General features: G+C 39.4%; 1 protein-coding gene across 1 annotated transcript in view; it reads right to left on the reverse strand.

Moving 5' to 3' along the window:
* Positions 1-1,787: 1,787 nt before the first annotated feature.
* Positions 1,788-20,781, reverse strand: part of qrfprb (pyroglutamylated RFamide peptide receptor b) — a 47,991-nt gene continuing 28,997 nt past the window's right edge. Inside the window, exons 3-8 of the mRNA XM_074619068.1 lie at positions 15,633-16,016; positions 10,263-10,421; positions 7,058-7,119; positions 5,092-5,327; positions 3,790-3,887; positions 1,788-3,582 (exon numbers count right to left, since the gene is read on the reverse strand). Of these exons, the coding sequence (XP_074475169.1) occupies positions 3,185-3,582; positions 3,790-3,887; positions 5,092-5,327; positions 7,058-7,119; positions 10,263-10,421; positions 15,633-15,999 (1,320 nt within the window). The 5' untranslated portion in view covers positions 16,000-16,016 and the 3' untranslated portion in view covers positions 1,788-3,184. The remainder of the gene's footprint in view (positions 3,583-3,789; positions 3,888-5,091; positions 5,328-7,057; positions 7,120-10,262; positions 10,422-15,632; positions 16,017-20,781) is intronic.

A 20,781-nucleotide genomic window follows, 5' to 3' on the forward strand; every position in this document is an offset into this window, starting at 1 on the left:
TGACTTTTTATTTTTTCAACATACTATACTATGACTTTATTTCGACATAATATATTATGACTTTTTTATTTTTTTCGACACACTATGATATGCCTTTTTTTCAAAATACTATACTAAGACTTATTATTTTTCAACATACTATACTGTGACTTTTTTTATTTTTCCGACATACTATACTATGACTTTTTTATTGTTTGGATATCCTATACTCTGAGTTAATATTTATTCAACATACTATACTGTGACTTTTTTTATTTTTCGACATACTTTACTATGACTTATTATTTTTAGAAATACTATACTTAGATTTTTTTCGACATGCTACAGTATACTGTGATTTTTTTTAAAAATGTTGACATATTATACTATGAATTTAAATGTTTCGACATACTATACTATGACTTTTTTTTTTTGACATACTATACTGTGACTTTTTGCATTTTTTCGACATACTATGACTTTTTATTCCGACATACAATATTATAACTTTTTCAACATACTATACTAATCTGTTTTTGTTTTTTGACAAACTATGATTTTTTAAAAAATGTATACATACTATACCATACTATATACTATATGTATAGTACTATGACTTTTTTCGACAGACTTTACTCAGTTAAAAAAAAATTTCTACATACTAATTTATGACTAATTTTATTTTTTGACATACTATACTAGAATTTTTATGACTTTTTCGACTAACTGACTTTTTCAAGTTTTTTTTTCAACATACTATATGACATTTTTTCAGCATACTGCTTGATGACTTTTTTCCGACATACTATACTATTCATTTTTTTTTTTTTTTTTTTTACATATTTTTTTTACTATGATTTTTTTTTTTCAACAGTACACTGACTTTTTTCAACATACTACACTAAGACTTTTCTGTAGGATGTACTTCCTACGCCAGCTCAGGAGGTTCAACCTGCCTCCGGAGCTACTGATTCGGATCTATACTGCATTAATTCAGTCCGTTCCCTACACATCCATCACTGTGTGGTTTGATTAACCACCAAACAGGACAGGAACAACCTACAACGGACATTCAGGACTGCAGAAAAAAAATCATTGGTGCTGACCTGTTTTCCATTCAGAACTAATCCACCTCCAGAGTCAGGAAGCAGCCAGGTAACATCACTGCAGACCCTTCACACCTTGGACACAACTGTTTCAGCTTCTCCCCTCTGGTAGGTGCTACTGAACACTGTACGCCAAAACAAACAAAAATAAGAACAGTTTCTTCCCACAGGCCGTCACTCTGATGAACAGTTAACATCAGTTATTTGATATTTTCTCATTTAAATATAAACTGGTAACATGTACATATCATTGTCAAATAGGCCTATAAATCAAAGCTGCTGTATATACTGAATATACTGACATGCATATTCTCTACATATCCACCTAAGTCATGTATATAAAGCAACCTGTTACATTAGTCAGTCAATATTAATTCCTTCATATTAAAAATCTGCACTACTGTATTATTGTTTACAGAAACAGTGACTTATACACATTGTATGTTGTCGTTCCTAGTTGTATTGTTTATATACATTTTATTTTTATATAGTGTCCTGGATTTTTTTTTTATGATATACTATATTATTAAATGATTTACGGTATGCTATGTCTTTTTTATGATTTTTTTATGGCATACTATACTATGACTTTTTAATGACATTTTTCAACATACTATCCTTTGACTGTTTATGACATTTTTCGCTAAATTAAAAGGCCCCATTTGAATTGATGCTGAAATCAAAGAAACAAGTTATGATAGATAATTTTACTCAATGTAAAATTTAATATACCAACAGGATTATGACCTCATTTTCTGCAAAATCCAGTTCTTGCATATGAGAAAGAGCACAATCTTTAGGAAATACTTTTGTGGCACAAGCTGAGAACAGTCTACTGACATTATGATCAAGTGATCTGCATACATAAAGAAAGAAAAAGAAAGAAAACTTAAATTCAAATGAATGATGATTTCAATTTTGAAGCAACATCTTTAAAATCAACAATATGCACAGGACTGTGAATAAAAGCCAAGCTGTTGTTAGCAAACATATCATTACAGAACGTGTCACTAAGTTTAAAGATACACCAAAATGATAACAGTTGCATTTAGATATCAGCAATACAAAAATATTCAAACAGCACCATTAAACACACACATTAAAACAAATCCCTTCTGTGTTTGTGTGTGTAATGACACAATTCCCTTCAGCGCATCTAATTTATGCTTTCTGTTAATTTGTATGAAATGACTGTTTATTTTACTACAGTGATAGAAGAAAGATGCTGTGATTTATCTTGTGATTACATATCGAACATCAAAACGCTGCATTCGTTTGATGCATGTTGGAACAGATCAGATTTATTTTTCCAATTAACTCTAAAATTACATGTTTTCTATGTCATCAGGTTTGATCTTAAAAAAAAAAAAAGTCTAAGTCCTGTATGGTGAATACCTTTTAGAGAAAACTGTACAAGGGCTTTGTTTGCAGGGCCTTTTAAAGATCCAACTGCTCAGTTTAGCAGTAAAAAGTCAAAATAGTTTTTTTTTTTAGCAATACAAAAAATGTCTAAGAGGCTAAAACAGCAACCTTAGAAAAATAACCTTTTGCAATTGAACTTGAACTGAACCGAGTTTCATGCCGACTTGAAGCGATTTAGCAGTGCAATAAAAGCCAAGGCATCATCGTAAAGTCAGTGTCCTCTCTGTAGTCTTTTCCAAACAGTTCTAAGTGTAGCTTAACACCACAGTGGTAACAGTTTGTGCATATTTGGAATGGCACTGAACGTGGTTCCCTCCGACACGTCATCAAACGCTCACTGAGAGAGGCTAAACGTCCTGCAGATTTCAGAGACATCTCAGCAGAAATGATGTCTCCATTCAGGTAATAAACTGGTGCTTCGGTGTCTGACCGCTGGTCCTGATTGCTCCAACGCAATTTTTATAGCAAAACTGCCTCTTTTGGTATTCCTTCAATTTCCTTTCTGCTGCTCTCCAAACCAGAATGAAGACAACGCTCTGGCATCTGGCAGTGCAGAGAGACTTTTTGGCTCTTTGAACCACAACTGTGAGACTTGAAATCACATCTGACGCACCTGCAGCTGTTTGATTGACAGCAAACTGGTTCGACGGCTTAACAACTGAACTTTGAGCCGGTTCTCATTTGACTTGAGAGGAGCTGTTTGCAGGGAGCTCCGTTTGGATGGTGGAGATTTTTTCCCCTATTACTTCCAACAAGCTCTCACCATGCGATGAACTTGAAGGGCCTTTATCTGCCAAGTGCTGCTTCGAGGTATCGGCTTCATCTGTATCCATAAAGGCTTCTCTGCTTTGGGGTTTGATGAACTGCACGCTCAGTTTGGGCGCCACCACGGCGCCGCCTTGCTGGTTAGGCTTTTGTATGCAGTGGGAGAGGGTCGAGACGCAGCTCTTCTTGAAGTTCTCGTTCATGAAGGCGTACACGATGGGATTGTTGAAGCTGTTGAAGAACCCGATGGCCTGAACGATGGCGATGATCATGTTTAGCGTGACTCCGTCATATTTGTTCTCCAGGTCATCTGGACAATCACACACAGACACAGTTTAAAACTCAAACTGATGAACTACAAAGACTTTAAATAAATGGCATAAACCTGCAGTAGGCAGAATGTTTTTGGCATCATCGAGCAAAAATTCCATAATAACTTTTCAGCATAATTCAAGTGCTCTGAGAGAAAACTAGGCTACATCACATTAAAATTTATAGAGACTCCAGCAATACTTACAGTATTCAAACAGCATGTGGACTGTGTGGAATGGTGCCCAGCAAATGGTGAATAGCAGAACAATGGTGACCATCATTTTAACGGCTCTTTTCTTTTTCCTGTAGAGGAGACACAGCAGACGTACTGACTTGTTACAGCAGGAAATTAACAGGTTCAACTAATAACATGAATGATTGCTCTCTTCCATTAAAATGTGCCAGTGAGCAGTGAGTCAGAATGGAAAATATCACGACCGAAGAATCCCGAATCTATGAATATGCAAATACTATTCAATTCAGAGGTCTCAAAAGTACAGTCCAGTTTGTGCACTGGGGATTTCAAATTTCAACATCACACTTGAATACATAATTTAATATTGAAGGTGAGGACAGAGAGACTTTCCTCCTTCAGCAGATGAATGTGAACACAGCCTTCTAGTGCAAAACTAACAATCTTGGTGAGGTAACAATAAGCAAAACCCATCGGCTGTGTTGCAGAGAGTGGTGTCATTTGACGTGCTTCAATTGACACCAAACGTCAAACAAAACCAATATCTGGGATTTGATAAAATTGCAACTTCTCTGAAGAGATGATGGGCTTCAAAGCGAAGACGCTTGCCGGTGTGTGTTGCCCTTTCGTCACCGACATGAACATGCAAACATCTGACATTTTGAATCCCCGTCGGTCGCGTGTCCTCTCCGGAAATACTCCAGCTTTGGAATTCATTCTAACAGTCTAAAACTACTGACATTTACATTCAGTAGCAAAGTAGAAAGAAGCAAACACGAAGTCAGGATGGATGGGTGTACAAAATCTATCTTCTTCTTCCCTAAATATAACCACTATTTATTTGGGATAATTTCCTCTACTTTTAGTAGCCTAAACTTGACAAGTTTAAGGGATCAACATTAACTTTTGGTAGGCAACAAGATGCTTTGTACACCCATCTATCCACCCTGAATTTCTTGGGACGTCTTGATTTACCTCTGAATGTAAACATTGGTTTGTAACAACTGAACGTTAAAGCTATTAAGTTGTTAAACTAAGCTAGTAATGAAAAAGCAAGTGCAATTTCTCTCTCCCCTTTGTGCAAGTGCCCTGACCAAACAGTAAGAAATCGCTACAACTACAAGGACATGATCCCTCACTGGCTTCCCACCCACAGCCAACTGTGTTCATTGAACTACAAAACAAAGCCAAAAATACTACTTGGAGGAGTTGAATCCCTACTACCAGGAGACAAGATGCTTAGAATAAACATTTCTATGTGAAGAAAATGCACAAATATGAAAAAGGCATCGACATTCGTGGTGTCTAACCTACTTTGAGATCTTGCTGATCTCCCTGTGGTTCATGGTGTTGAGGACCGAGGAGTCGCCCACCCTCTTGCGGATCCACAACTCAATGCCAATACGTGTGTAGAGGAAAAGCATGGCTGCCAGAGGGAGCAGGAAAAGAGCCACCATGATGAAGGTGGTGTACACCTGCCTGTGAGTCACAGAGTGCCAACTCTCCTGACAGCACACGTGGTAGTGATCGTACAAGAAGTCGTACTTCACCTTTTGAGAGAGGGAGGGAGAAAAGCTGTTAGTTCTGGAAGAATGATCGACTGACAGGGTGGTATTTATGAGGCAACACTTTTTTTTTTAAGTGTTCAAAATTGTGAGAAAAAGTGGGAAAAAGTGTAAAAGTTAAAATAAGTGGAGTGCTTGTCACTGTAAACCCTCCTGGGGAGAATGACATCGCAGCTGCTTCGATGAGCTTCACTAAGAGGGTTTATCAAGGGGTGGAACAGGTCTACTGACAGAAGAGCTTTGATTGTGAGCCCGCTTCCCCAGTCACTGAATAATATAATCAGTTATATTGTTCATAAACAGTCTAGAAATTGACAAACTATGGTTAGTATCACAGTTAATCATTTTAAGCCCTGCGTAATATTATTATAACATTCCTATCATATCTCTGTTGGGACTGAGAAAATAAAGTGGTACAATTTAGCAACTTACAATGAGCTGAAAAATACTGTAATACTTAAAATACCACATTTTAGCATGTCATTTCTAAAAGGAAATAATCATATAGTAATTTATGATTATGCACTGTTGTATTTACACATCGCCAACATTATCTTAGTATTCATTTATCGTACCATATAATAACGTACGTTCTTTTGTAGCTACTCCACAGTGTGTTTGTGCTATTTTTCATTCAGTCTGTGCCTGCCGTCCGGAGTCTCTCAAGATAACAGGGACGAGATTTATCTGCCAGTCAAATATGCTGCTGCAGCAGCAGCCAAGTGTGAACAGAGTTCAGGCGGAATTTTCAGAAAACATCCAGATAGGGATAATCACACTCACACTCACACTTACTACCAAGAAGAAACCAAGTACAAGCAATACAAATACCATCCCCACTATCAACAATTTGACTGCAGTATAAATCAGCTGCATTGCAGGCTTAGCCCTTACAATGAGATTAGCAGAACCGTTTTGCAGCCACAACTCCACCACAATAAACTAGTTCCTCCACTCACTGACACTCTTTATCCCTGATAGACCGTAGCACAGTGGAAGGACACAGATCTACTTCAAATGTATTCTGCAACGTCTGACTCATTTTTGTTGAACTATATGAATTATAAAATGTTCACATAGTATTTCAAGAACCGCTTTAAAAGAATAAATTACCAAGTCAACCCAGACAGCAAAGTAAAGCGAAGGTCAAGGGCTCTTCAAGACAGACACCACTGTGCAGTAGGAACACCACAATGCCACCAGAATAGAGAAGTTAAAGGTTAGCAGCAGATGCATCGCCCACTGCATGTTATTAAATCTACTTTTCTATTTGCGGTATACATTTTTTGCCTTAGAGATTAGAGTAGTTGAGTGTTTTAAAACAGTAAAAAAAACAGATTTCTGACAAGATAAAAACACAGGACTGGAATTAAAGAGGTGCAGGATTATATTACAGGTAAAGTATATATAAAATAGCATGCTAAACAGATAACTAGCAGCTCTCAGCCACTCAATTCAAGACTCTTTTCTTTACACTGGGTTTGTTTATGGTCCACAAACTGTAGCAGGTCATCTTAAAAAGCAAATCACGATCAATAAGTGTATTTTTTGAGGTATGAGGGTGAGCTGTCGGAGCATTTTTGGACAGCTTTTGAGGACTGAGAGTTGATGTGAATCTTGATATTTACAACAATTGTATGCTCTACTGTGTAGAATCAGGTTTTTTTTAACTTAAAGGAATTTTGTGACGGTTTGCTTTGAGTGGTACCACTTACCTCGAGCTGTTGCACAAACAGCATTGGTGAACCCACTATCACTGAGGCCATCCATACCAACCCTGCAGGATACAGACGAGTAAAACGTTTACAACTACAATCTGCAGATAAAACATGGTTCAAATACTATACAGTTTGATTCATACAGTAGATGCCAATGATATGCAAGGAGAAACCTGTGTGTGACTAATGCCAAACGGTAGTCACAGCAGCTGCACAATTAAAATCCTCTTTCACGTAATTATCAAGCTGCCAATCATGCCGAGCGCTCCACAAGGAGCTCCAATGGTGTGAGAACAAACTGCATGCTACATGATTTTAACTTTAATTAGACCTAATTTCAGTGCTTTGGCCATTATTTACCTGAAATATCAGCACTTACTAACCTAAACCGTCCTAAAACTATCCTGACAGTAGTGCATGAGACTGGTAATCTTGACAGCTGTCTCCGTTGAATGAACAGCCAATAGGAACGCTCTCTCTCTCTGAAATGACCTGTGATTGGCCAAAGTCTCGATTTTTACAAGCCTGAAAACAGAGCCATGAGGAGGTGCAGAAGTGTAGTTTTCTCTCAGAACACCTGAATTACAATATGCTGAAAGGTTATTATGGATTTTTTGCCCAATGATGCCAACAACATTCTGCCTACTGCAGGTTAGCATGTATCTTATCTATATTTATGTACTGCCATTGCCGATGTATCAGTCGGGCTGCACCTTTAAGGCTCTGCATGTGATGCAAGTGGCACTGCTCACGTACTGTGTACTTTTCAGTGTACCTGGAGGAATTAAAAAGTAAAACTTCTAGGTGACAGATCAGGGCCAAATCATCCCGAGGTACACAAAGGAATACTCTCCTTGAGAATTTCCAATTTTTCATAAAACATGTCAAGACTGCTACATCTTTCATGAAATCAGAGCAGAGAGAGAGCAGCAGCAGCAGAGCTTTCAAAACCTTCAGTCATTGGTGTCATCATTGATCATCACTGCTCCCAGGGACGTACTGCGACTGAAATTAAGCCCGGGACTTTTAGATGGAGAGGCTTTTTGTGAGCACATGCGAAGGGTGCGAGGCAATCATTTTTTGGCAGTGATTTTAACACTAATTCAACAGTTTTTGTGGTATAAAGACAATCTGGTGATGCTGAAAGCCTTCCTGACACCTGCCTTCTCAGTTTGTATAAACATGCGTCCACTGCACTGAATCAAAACAAGACCGGCCAGGCACAAGCCTAGGTGAGTTGGAACACTAGTCGCAGTTCGTCACGTTCACGATAAAAGTGACAGAGCCAATCATACTTCAACGAAAACGAAGAAAAGTCCAAATCAGGAGGGCTCCACTATTTCACTCGTATCCCCTCTCAAAATTGAAAGTATTAGATTGATAGGTCGGCTCTGTGCTGTCTGCGGCTGCAAGCGCCAGGCTGGGCACGGACGATGACCATACAGGAACTACACCAGCATCAGAAATTGAAAAATAACAAGACTCCGAGTATATGTCCGGACCATGTATGGTCAAGTCTGTGAATTTGTGGCTAAATTGTTATACTAATAGTCAGTGGTCATGTCTATATTGTTAAATCCAGCGGTACATGTCCACCAGGTCCGGCGAGGACACTAGAGGACACGCTGCTCCACTCAACTGGATGTTCAAGCGGTGACGTACCCTCTCGTGGAATGCACGTGATTGGTCCCTGGTTTTCTGCTCGCTGTTTCAAACAACATGACGGCCTGCTCATAAACTTTCTGTTATTCCGTCTAAAAAATCCACCAAAATCTACTTCTGATAACATTTTAAGCGAGAAACGGGCTATTCCACTGCTGAATCTCATTTCAATATAAAACTAGATCACATAGTTTGACAGATTGGTCCAAGCTTCATGAGCCGGACGTGTCACACTGGACGGGCTCATTTGCATAAAGGACTGATCCTTGCCTTTTCATTTTGAAAGAGCAACAGCCAATGAGGAAACTCCAACACTTGGCTGACCAATCATGAAACTTCATCACTCACTCACTCAGTGACAGAGACTATGACCACTGGCCGGTTCGGCCTGGAATGGATCGGCCGTTCGGGTGACTTCCCAAAGTTCCCGATGGCCGGGCTGCTTCCCTTCATTTTGAGTAGATTGCATTGTTGTTTTCTCTTACATTACTCCTCTTACTTTTGAGTATAGTCTTAATCGCTGGTCAAGGCTAAAGACCAAGGGTGACAGGGCATCATTGCTCTCCTGTGGAATAGCTTACCTGAGGATCTTAGACTAGAAAACTGTTTTAAATCATCTCTCAAGACTCACTTTTGCCAATTGACTTTTTCTTAATTATTTTATCTGTTCCTTATTATATCAGTTCTTGATGTATACTTTTATCCGCCATTTTTACTTCTGTTGTTTGATGTGTTTATTTTCATTTGCCGACTGTGACCTTGTATGTGATTGTTCCGGCTTTCTATTATTTCTCCTCGTTTGTGAAGCACTTTGTAACAGTAGTTTTGAAAGGTGCTATATAGATAAAGTTATTACTATTAATATTATTAATGTGTCTGTTTTAAACCTGCTGATAGGAAGTTTGTCACCTTCCACCTTTTTTTTCCCCTCGCTCTGTACTACTATAATGCATAAAGTTGTCAGTTTGCGGGTCGGGTCGGGTTCGGGTGGTTGAGTAACGCATATTTTTACATGTTGGGTGGGCGGATTGGCTCTCATAACGGACCGGTGGGTGCGACTGACCCAAGCATCATTAACGAGTGCAGTCAGGAGGACTTGATCTAACTGCAAAGCTGCATTCTTAGTCATTCAACCTGTGTTTTTCCATCAGATAATGATGAAATGAAGAAATTTGTATGTGAAATAAGTTTGACTAAAATGACAGAAATGTTTAATATAATCTGATGACTAAACAGGAATAAAAACAAAAAATGAAAACAAAATTGAGAGAAACATTGACTAAAAAGTAACTTTTTGGTGTCTAAAACTGGACTAAAATGTTTTGAGTTGTCGACGACTAAAACTAGATTAAAACTATGGAGGATAAAAATGAATAAAATGTGATTAGAACTAATAAGCATTTCCGTCAAGACTAAGAAGACTAAATCTAAAACAGCAGCCAAAATGAACACTGTTACTCACTGAACAAATGTTTCCTTCAACACACAAAGACATCCATTCCTAAAAGCACAATAAGCCACAATAGCAAACATAGCATACCTAGCATCTTGTATGCTCTCTTGGAAGAGTACTGCCTCCTCATTTTCAGTGGGAAGACAATACCCTGGTATCTCTCAATGGCAATGCAGGTCATTGTGAGGATGCCCGTCACTATGGCTGTAGTCTGTACAAAGGGAACAGTCTTGCAAACCAGAACCCCTGCAAAGAAAAACAGATGGGGGGGGGGGGGGGGGAAACAATGAGGTACCGAGAAACAGCAGAAAACACGCACATTTCTATCAAAGTTCAAACGACTCCTTTTGTTGATCAGACTGGAAAACGGACACGAGCTCTCCCTCATCCTTTTCATCTCCAAGTGGGGTTTCATTAAAATGACAAAACGAGCCATCTCTGATTACTCTTGAACACACATATTTCACGGCTAATGAAGCGCAGCGCTGAAACCCAGGAGAAAATTAGCACTGTAGCGAGACCCACATGTTAAGACTACCCTGATTCAACCTTAACTAATTGTGACCGCATTTTAATAGGAGCACATGCTTCGAGCTGGCCTCCAATTGCTACGATACACCGAACGTTGCTCCATTTCAATATAGTGTCCTTGTTGTGAACTGTTAAATATAATGAAATTCCACATGCAAAAATGTTCCACCTGTAAAGCTGATAAAGCGCAGTTCTGTTGACACTGAAGCAAAGGTATTTTGATTCAGCTCTTTGGTGCTTTTTAGAGGCTGTAGAAGAGTTGGTGCATATTATCAGGTGACTACCAGGAGGACACAGTCACAGAGAAGCCACAGTGTTTTTGTTTGTTTAATGATTTGATGGCATACTATACTATGACTTTTGGGACATATTTTATGGTACACTATGACATGCTGGGTAGCCGCATGCATATGGCTAATTTGCAGCATACTGTGCAATCCTGTCCACATGACTCACTATTTACCCTCCACACACACAGCCCTCCCTCGCTGCCACCTCAGAGCACCGTTTCCTGTGAGTACTCCCCCCTCAGCTGCTGGTCTCCCCATTCAATCATTCATAAAGTGACAGATAGGCTGCCTCATCCACATGGCACATTCAAAGCTGTAAACGAACACAACGCCTCTTGCATCCTACCCAGTTATGTTCATAGTGGCTCCCTCGGCGTGGCTTATTCATAACTCCACTTCTGTCAATTCCATCTGTAGACGCAGCACCGGCGCACACCCAAGTCCTCACAATACGTCATCACGACAAACACCACGTGAATACAGCCAACCTCAAAACCCTACCCGAATCCTCCCAACCAATCAGAAAACACTATACGACACTTGCTCTGTTCAACACCCAGTCGCAAAACAACAAAAGTCTAGTCCTCAATTAATTCACTGCTGACAATAACCGTGATATTCTCTGTCTCGCTGAAACTTGGCAAAACCCCCCTGGATTACTTCACACTCAAGCAAACTACCCCCAATGTATATAATCACTTAGACAAACCACGGCCATTGCCGCCAACATATAAAAACCAGCATGACCACCGTCCAAACCCACATCATCATTTGAACACCTGACATTCAAACTCTCTGGTCCTAAACCCCTGGTCATTGAAATTATCTACCGCCACCCCAAACTTACTCCTGCCTTTTCTCTCGGACCTATCTGAATTTCTCACCCAGCTCTGCTCCATCTCACCCTCCATCCTGCTGCTCGGTGATGTCAACATCCACATCGACTCCTGGATGTATAAAGAGAACTGGATACAGCGTTCCATTCATCCCTATGAAGAGTTGTTCAGTAACGCATAAAGCCAAAATAGCTTGACTGCCGAGTGATAAAGTAACCGGATCTTCCGCATCCATTGGGCCCCGCCTCCAGCCTCGGACTGGGGCTCATTCATATAAACAGAGGAAGGGAAATAACTCTGGATTTGGCATTTTACAGACGTCTCTTTCCCAATGTAAGTCTATGGGAAAAAGTTATTTTGAGCCCAATGGCATCACGTGACGGACACGGAAGTTGTAGTAACGCTAATTGGACACTACGAAAACTTGTTTCAAAGCCTGGCGCTCTTCCTGGGTGCTTGCATCGCCAGTAAAATAGCCAGAGAATTTCTGGCCATGCTCAGATGCTTCAACCTCACTCAACACATCAACTTCCACACCCATAACCGTGGGCACATCCTTGACTTGGTCCGCACCAACGGAATCAACATAAGCCACCTCTCTCAGACCACCTAGCAATCATCATGGACATGGACATCCCCGTCCCAGAACCCAAACACACGTGCACCATCACTCGCCGTAAGTCCATTTGTCCCTCACCCCTTCAGCTTGCCCCCTTCCAAAACCAGAACTTTCTCCTTAACACACACTGCTCCCTGGTTCAACCCTGAACTCAATCTGATGAAATGCTGGAAACAGCAACTAGAGTGGCTCTCCAAGAAAACCGGCCACACAGTGCACACCCCGGCATACAATGCTCTCAACAATGCCCGCTCCACCTGATACTCTGGCCTCCGCCACTCTGGTTCCATTAACCCCAAGGTCCTCTTCTTCACAATAAACAAACTTCTCAAACCTATGAACAATCTCTCCCACTCATTCACAGTTGATAAATGTAACCGCTTCCTGTCATTCTACAAAGCAAACATTTAGACCGTCGACAACCAACTGACCCCTTCCAGCCCCCCATAACCCTGAACAGGTCACCACCCTCCAACCCAATGCTCCCTGATCTCCCCTTTCAAACTCAATAAATCACTTTCTGGCATGACGACTCCGACCTGCGCCCTGGACCCCATCCCCTCCACATTAATCATTGCTCGTGACTCTGACCTCCGCCCGCTCATCGTTTCGGTCAATCATTAATCTCCCATGTCTACTGGCTCGGTCCCTCCCGCCCGTCCATCCGTAAACTTGGTATCATCTTCGATCAAACCCTCTCCTTCGAAACACCACGTCAACCACATTCAAAACAGCCTTCTGTCATCTCAAAAACATTTCCCATGTTCGCCCCTCCCTCTCAGCAGTTTAAAGGCTCATCCACGCCTTCATCACCTCACAACTCGACTGCTGCAATAGCATCCTGTGCGGCACATCCATCAAAATCCTCATCCCATCAGCTGCACGTCTGCTCACACACTCCCCCACCAGAGATCACACCACCCCAGTCCTTCAAAACCTCCACTGGCTCCTCATTCAGCAAAGAATCCAGTTCAAAGTCCTCCTCATCCTCTTCAGAGCCCTCCACAACCTGACCCCTTCCTACCTTTCTGACCTCCTGCACCAACATACTCCCACCCGCAAGCACCCGTGAACCTACAAACCCCTCCCCCCCTACACGCACACTCATTGTTGTAATAATTTGTGTAATTTAATTGTCTGCTTTTACCATTTCTGTTGCTGTTTTTACCATGTAATGTGATGAGTACTTTTTAGAGCGCTATATAAAATAAATGTATAATATATTTTGTATTATTATACTATGCCCTTTTTATGACATTTTTATATCATACTTTAGTATGACTTTTGATATATTTTTATGGCATAATGTACTATACAATGACTTTTATTGCATTTCTATGACATACTATATTGTGGCTTTCTGACATTTTTATGACAAACATTACTATGACTTTTTAAGACATTTTTACAGCATAGCTTACTGTACTATGACTTTTTAATAACATTTTAATGAAATACTATACTATGACTTTATATTTCTATGGCGTAGCCTACTATATTATGACTTTTATTAAATTTTTCTGACATACTATACTATGACCTTTTTGGACGTACTATACTATGACTTTTATGACATTTTAATGAAATACTATACTATGACTTTTCGACATACTATACTATGACTTTTTATATTTTTATGGCATAGCCTACTATACTATTTTTCTGACATTACTATGCCTTTTTATGACATTTTTATGGCATATGACTTTTTATGACATTTTTATGACATTAATATGGCTTTTTATGACATTTTTATGACATTACTATGCCTTTTTATGACATTTTTCTGGCATGCTATGCCTTTTTATGAAATTTTTATGGCATACTATATTATATTACACTATACTATGCAGACTGTAATGTGACAGCACCTTAAATTGGAGCATCAAATAGTTGAATCAACACCTCTGTCTTAGTGGGGTTTTGTTTTTTGTTTTTTTGCAGAAATAGTATTGCATAACATCGCATTCAGTGTTCACCGCCCTCTGCAAAGTTTGACATGAGCATCACAAACTCAGCGACAACACTTCTTCCTTCATTTGTTGCAAAGTTTCTGTTGACTAAAGCAAAAGCTAGAAAAGGAGATCTTCCAAGAGGTAAAAAAACAACAATATTCTAATGCTAAAGATGTGGTACTCATCAATGCATTTATTGATCTGTGTAGAAATCTTATATTTCTTTTAATATATCTCCCTCAAACTCCTCACAGTTAATCTGTCAATTAGAGGTATTAGTTCCTGCTGACAGCTTCATTCCTTGAAGGGATCAATGGTTTTGATTGTTTGCTGGCTGGCCAACCTAATTAGCTCGGTTTGCTCTGCACAAGATATGACAACCTGTTTGCTGCTGTTTGGCTTCCTTCAAGGTAGTTATTGTGCCTCATAGCTGGACTTCTTTCTGATTTTATAGCGTGCGTAATTATTCCCAATAGCAAATAAGAGGATTAAAGGTGCGACTGCGCATTAATTGCCTTAATTTCAAATATCCAAATCAATTATTCCTATCGAGATAATGCATCTTATTCTGATTAATTCACAGGCTAGCCTATTTATTTTCTTTTTGTTTTGTTTTTGTTCCCCCTATGCTCTACACATAAAAGGAAGGATGTCTGTAGGTGTTTAAGAGTAGATATATGTCATATATGACCATCTAGCCTTATTCAATGCCAAACACACACCCATTATTCACATCACACACTTGTTATAGTTTTGTTTTGTTTTTGTACTTTGTTATTTGTCTTTCTCTGATGCCTTTAAACATGCACTATCTACCTTTAAACATGCACTATCTGCAACCAACTTGGACTCTAACCACTGGCGCACTTTACACTTTACACTAAACATCCTATATACCACTTTATAGACTGCACACATGCACATATTCCATTTATTTATTGCACATACTTTATTTATTGAAGGACTGTACACACTATGTTTACCCATTCACTCTGTATCTTTTATATCTCTATTATTGTTTTTATAATTTTTGTATACCTTTACCTCTCCTGTGTTTCACTCTGTTTGCTGTTGCTGCTGCTTTGACACCTGAATTTCCCTCCTGGGATTAATAAAGGTTCATCTTATGATATTTTTTGGTCTTTTTTTATATATGTCCCTGCACATGTCTTCACTTGTTTTGTAATCACTTTATAAAACAATAATAATAAAATGAAAAAACTCACCTCCGAACCACTCAGACGAGATGTTCTGCAGCAGAGTGAAAGGCACACAGAAGAAAGTGATGAGCAGGTCGCTGACAGCCAGAGAGCAAATAAAGATATCAGTCGCAGTCTGTATCGCTCGCTTCTTCAGAACTATATAGATGACCAAAGTATTCCCAGCCAGAGCCAGCACGAAGATGAGCATGTACATGATCACGAAGGTGGTCTTGGCGCTGTACGGTAACTCTGGGATGTAGACGAGCGGCTGGATGTTGTAGGTGTTGATGAACTCCTGGCGGCTCAGGTTGTAGTACTGGAGCATCTCCTGCAACACTTCGGGAGTTATCTTGGTGGACTCTTGCCCTGAATCTGTCGAAGCTGCTGCCATAGTGAACAACTCGCTTTCTGGCAGGCAACAAAAAAAAAAAAAAATGTGTGACAGGGTATAAGAGCTGAGAGCTTCTCTTTAACCCATGAGTGCTGCTGCCTCCCTCATCCAATCCATCCATCAGCTGAACGCCCTGCTGCTGCCTGTAGCTGCTGCGCTCTCTCTCTCTCTCTCTCTCCACCCCCCTCTCTATATGTGTGTGTGTGTGTGTGTGTGTGTGTGTACTCTATAGGTCAGCTGACGTGATACATCAGTGTGATGTATGCATATTTGATCCTTTATGGTCAGTAATGCTATGATTAGGCCTACTTCTAACTTTGAATCCATTTATAATAATAATAATAATACTAATAATAAAAAAAAATTGGATTTATATAGCGCCTTTCAGAAACCCAAGGACGCTTTACAAAGGGGCCACACAAAAATCATACTAATGAATAACACAGAGGAAGTAATTAAAAGAGTGACTTGTAGGAAGAGTCAGCTGAGATCATAGGCCTTGATGAACAGGTGGTGTTTGAGGTGTTTTTTGAAAATGTCCAGGGATGAAGCATTTCTTATTTCAGGAGGGAGAGAGTTCCAGAGGGCGGGGGGCCGCAACGCTGAAGGCTCTGTCGCCGAATGTTCTCAGCTGGGTGTTAGGTGGTGGAGAGCAGACCAGTGTCAGAGGATCGTAGTTTCCGGGATGGGGTGTAGGGGTGGAGAAGGTCGGTTAGGTACTGAGGGGCAAGGGCATGGAGGGATTTGTATGTGAGAATGAGGACTTTATAGTTGATGCATCATTGGGTAAAAAAAACCCATAATAACCTTTCAGCATATTGTAATTCAAGTGTTATGAGAGAAAACTAGACTTCTGCACCTCCTCATGGCTCTGTTTTCAGGCTTTAAAAAATCTAGCTCACGACTGGAGACTTTGGTCAATCACAGGTCATTTCAAAGAGAGCGTTCCTATTGGCTGTTCTCCGGCTGGTGGGCGGTGCTTGGTATTTCCTCGACTGATCTCAACATGGCTGCTGCCGCGTCACAAACTTTCTCATTTTACAGCTAAACAGTACACTACAAGATGTTTCTGAAAACATTTGAGGTGAGAAATAGGCATTACAGCAACAGAACATTGATTCATGTTTGATCAGCGCTGCCTAGTGTGACCGTTTGATCGGAGTTTGCGAGTGATTGACAGCTGCTCATAAACAGCAAGGCTCCAGCTCGGCTCTGATTGGTTGTTTTCCTCCGGTCTGTGAAATTTTGCAGATGCCATTAGGAGCACCAGAGGACAGCGAGGCACAGGTTTTTTTTCTTTAGATTACCTGTCTCATGCCGTCAGGATATAGTGTCCGTTTAATAAAAATAACTTTTTTTTTTAATCATATTTGCGCCAATTCTACCCACTGCTGCTTTAAGTCCCAGCAATGACATTTTGCATTTATGAAAAGTGTGAAATTTGTCTACTGGCAAATGTGCAACACGTATGAAGAATAAGGCTAAAATATAAGATGAATAAGCTTTTCTTTCAAAAAATGCCTCAAGATATCAACAACTACAAATTAACTCAACATAACAAAATAGCAAATGATTGGGAAATAGCAGACCCATGAAATAAAGCATTATCAAATTATCTAGTAAATTATGAGCAAAAAGCAAATACATGGAAGAAAGTTAGAAAAAAAAAAAAACTTTTAGCAGAAGTATGTTTCTTTTGCTCGAGACAGTATTGCACTAATATTTCAAGTAAACTCTTGTCGTGGGTACTGTTTGTATACTGCTTGAATTGTAATTTTGAGACAACATTTTTATATACTTCTATTTATTTATTTATTTTTAGCCTTTCTCTATATTACCTGTACTTATGTATGTCCTTGGGCAGCTGCAACACCCGAATTTCCCCTGTGGGGATCAATAAGTTTAAAGTTAAATTCAAAAAGAAGTGATAGAACCTAAAAGACGTCTCTTATAGAAGCAGTGCAAATTAAAAAATATATATATATATATATATTACAGTATTAAGATACACTATATAATTTTGATTTAAATCCCAAAATGTGCTGCTAGAGAATGCAAGATATCTTAAAGTTTATGTTTTTGTTTAACAACAACAAAAAATCAGACAAGTGCAGCACAGGAATAAATGCTGGCAGCAGAATTATATTTTATCTGATGTAAAAAGCTCTAACGTGATTTGTGAAGTGCAATTTGTGAAGCATTATCATTGCAGCGCAATTTCCCTGTCAGATGTGAAATGGGAGGAATTATACCTTTTATCCAATTCAAGGAATCTGTAGGATTTCCACTGTTTTCTTTGCCTTTGTTTTCAATATTCTATTGTATGACTCAACCTAGTAATTTTGATGGGCTGATAAGTTCAGTTAAAGGAAAGTGGAAACTTCAGTGACTGCATCAACAGATTTCAAAGCGCACACCTCAACATTTGCAATCATTTTGAATTTGAGGTCTGTATATTTCTGATCAGGCATCTGACAAATAGGGTCTATTATCTCGTTACATTTGTTTGTTTATTTTCGGTAAAATAATGGTTTTATTAATCAGGAATTTAAAAAACTATTCTTTAGAATAATCGATAAATTAGAATTACTGCCTTGTGGTTGTATGCTTCCGCCAACCAGTCAAGTTGCAGTTTACATCCATGTCTGTCCAAGACAATTCACTCAACACATTCCTGAGATATCAGTAGAATGGGATGGAAGTGAGGTCACAGTGACCTTTGACACCCAAAATCGAGATAATTCATCCTGGATTCCAAGTCATCGTTTGTGCCAATTTTGAAGAAATTCGCTCCAGGTATTCCTGAGATATCGCTTTCACAGGACCATGAATGCATGTACAAAAATTGATGGCAATCCATCCAATAGTGGTTGAGATATTTCAGCCTGGACCGAAGCAGTGGACGGACCAACTGATTGCCATTGCCATCCACAGATCTACGCTACTAACATGGCTAAAAACATCAAGTGACTGCTGAATATCAGCACAGTCTTGTCTTTTCCAATACCATATTCTCATTATATGCAAATGAATTCAAGCAACATTAAAGTTAACACAAAGCAACACTAAAACAAAGCCACATGGCTCATCGTGCTATGGCAACACCTTTTTTTTTTTGATTGATAAAAAAAGTCTGGAGCCAGATGAGCTTTAATAAGCTGAACTGAATGTACAGCAGAACATCCTCTCTGCATTCAACCCAACAATTAACTGAATAGAGACATTCTTCACCTGTGCTGAATGCATGAATACAGAGAGAAAAGATATCCATCAGCATTGTGTGCTATTGATTCAACACAATAGACATATAACAAAACCTGTATTTCACGCTGTGAGAGTGTGTTTAAGCCAGGCAGAAGGGGCACGATGCATTGATTTATATATGACAATAGGGTGTTTGGGGTTAATGCTAATCCATACAGTTATAAACACATAACAGCTGTCACTCAAAGTTCATGAGAAAAAAAAAACCCACCTGTTGCTGAGCTTCACAAAATCCTGCACTAACCCTTCCAGCAGGAGTACAATAGAAATAGTCTTTTTATTGATGAAATAACAAGGACAAAGAAACATAAAAGTGTCTTTGTGAAGTTCAGAGAAGTCCAATAAAAAAGAGTTTAAGGTAGTTCAGACAGGGAGTGCAAAAATGGCAGTCTGGACTGAAAAGATCTCTGGCCCTATTATGATCGACCAGATGACCTCTGCCTGAGGATTTCAGGCTGCACAGTGCATTGTGTGTGTTTATAGAATAGGTGTCCTAGAGGCAGCATCTGAACCTTGGGGGACACCACAGGTGCAACAGCCTCTTCTGAATTAAACAACAAAATACTGTTAATACCAATACTAATACTAATTGTTATCCATATAAATGTTTTCTGATCTGATGCCCCTATCGATAAGCATTTTCTGGTCTAACACTGTTGTTAAGGTTTAGTTAGATTTAGGAACAAAAATAACTTGGTTTGGGTTACGGAAAAATCATGATTAGGGGAAAAATAACTTCTTTGTTAAGGTTAAGGCTGGCCGAAACTTAGATTTTTCAAATCTTAACAAATGTGAGCGACCCCACGAATAACGACATGTTCTGTTAAATTTAACAGTTTGTTCCTATAATGTGTGGTGAGCAACAATCTGGCCAAAACAGCATATCACACACCAACAGATTCCTTTCATGAACAACAACAAGAGTCCTGGGTCAAAAAAACGTACAGTAAATCTCGGAAAATATTTCATGATCAAATGTGACTTTAGTCTCAACAAACATAGCGGAAGACGGGCAGGAAGAATTTGCGATGTTTGCACTACTTTGTACTGAAAATGTGCAAAGAAAAAAATGAAAAATAATGGTTGTAGTCATGGAGACGTGTTAAATAAACACTTGTGTTGTTGCCACAAACCAACAAATTGGTCCTCCATTTCTGAGGTCCATCTCGCTACTACTTTATGCTTTGCGTTTTTCATTAATTCGTGCATTAGCTGCAGCCGCAATGACGGCGGTTGTTGTCCTTCCGCTTCAGTGAGCCTGGTTTTCAATTGGCTATCGTTCTTTCCCATGTGACCGCATCATCAGCTGTCCTCTGGGTTCCCCACACACAACAGGATATCAGATCATAAATATTGAACATGTTTAATGTTTACCATTTGAGATCGGTGCGACCAGGATGGACTTCCGAGCCGATCAGGGGATGTAAAAAACACCTACAATTGTAATTGTAACTGCATCACCTCGCTGCTCTGTGATGGTGAAACGAGCTGAAAAGATCATAAAATGTTGCTCAATTT

Source organism: Sebastes fasciatus, chromosome 20 (assembly GCF_043250625.1).
Source record: "Sebastes fasciatus isolate fSebFas1 chromosome 20, fSebFas1.pri, whole genome shotgun sequence".
NCBI lineage: Eukaryota > Metazoa > Chordata > Actinopteri > Perciformes > Sebastidae > Sebastes > Sebastes fasciatus.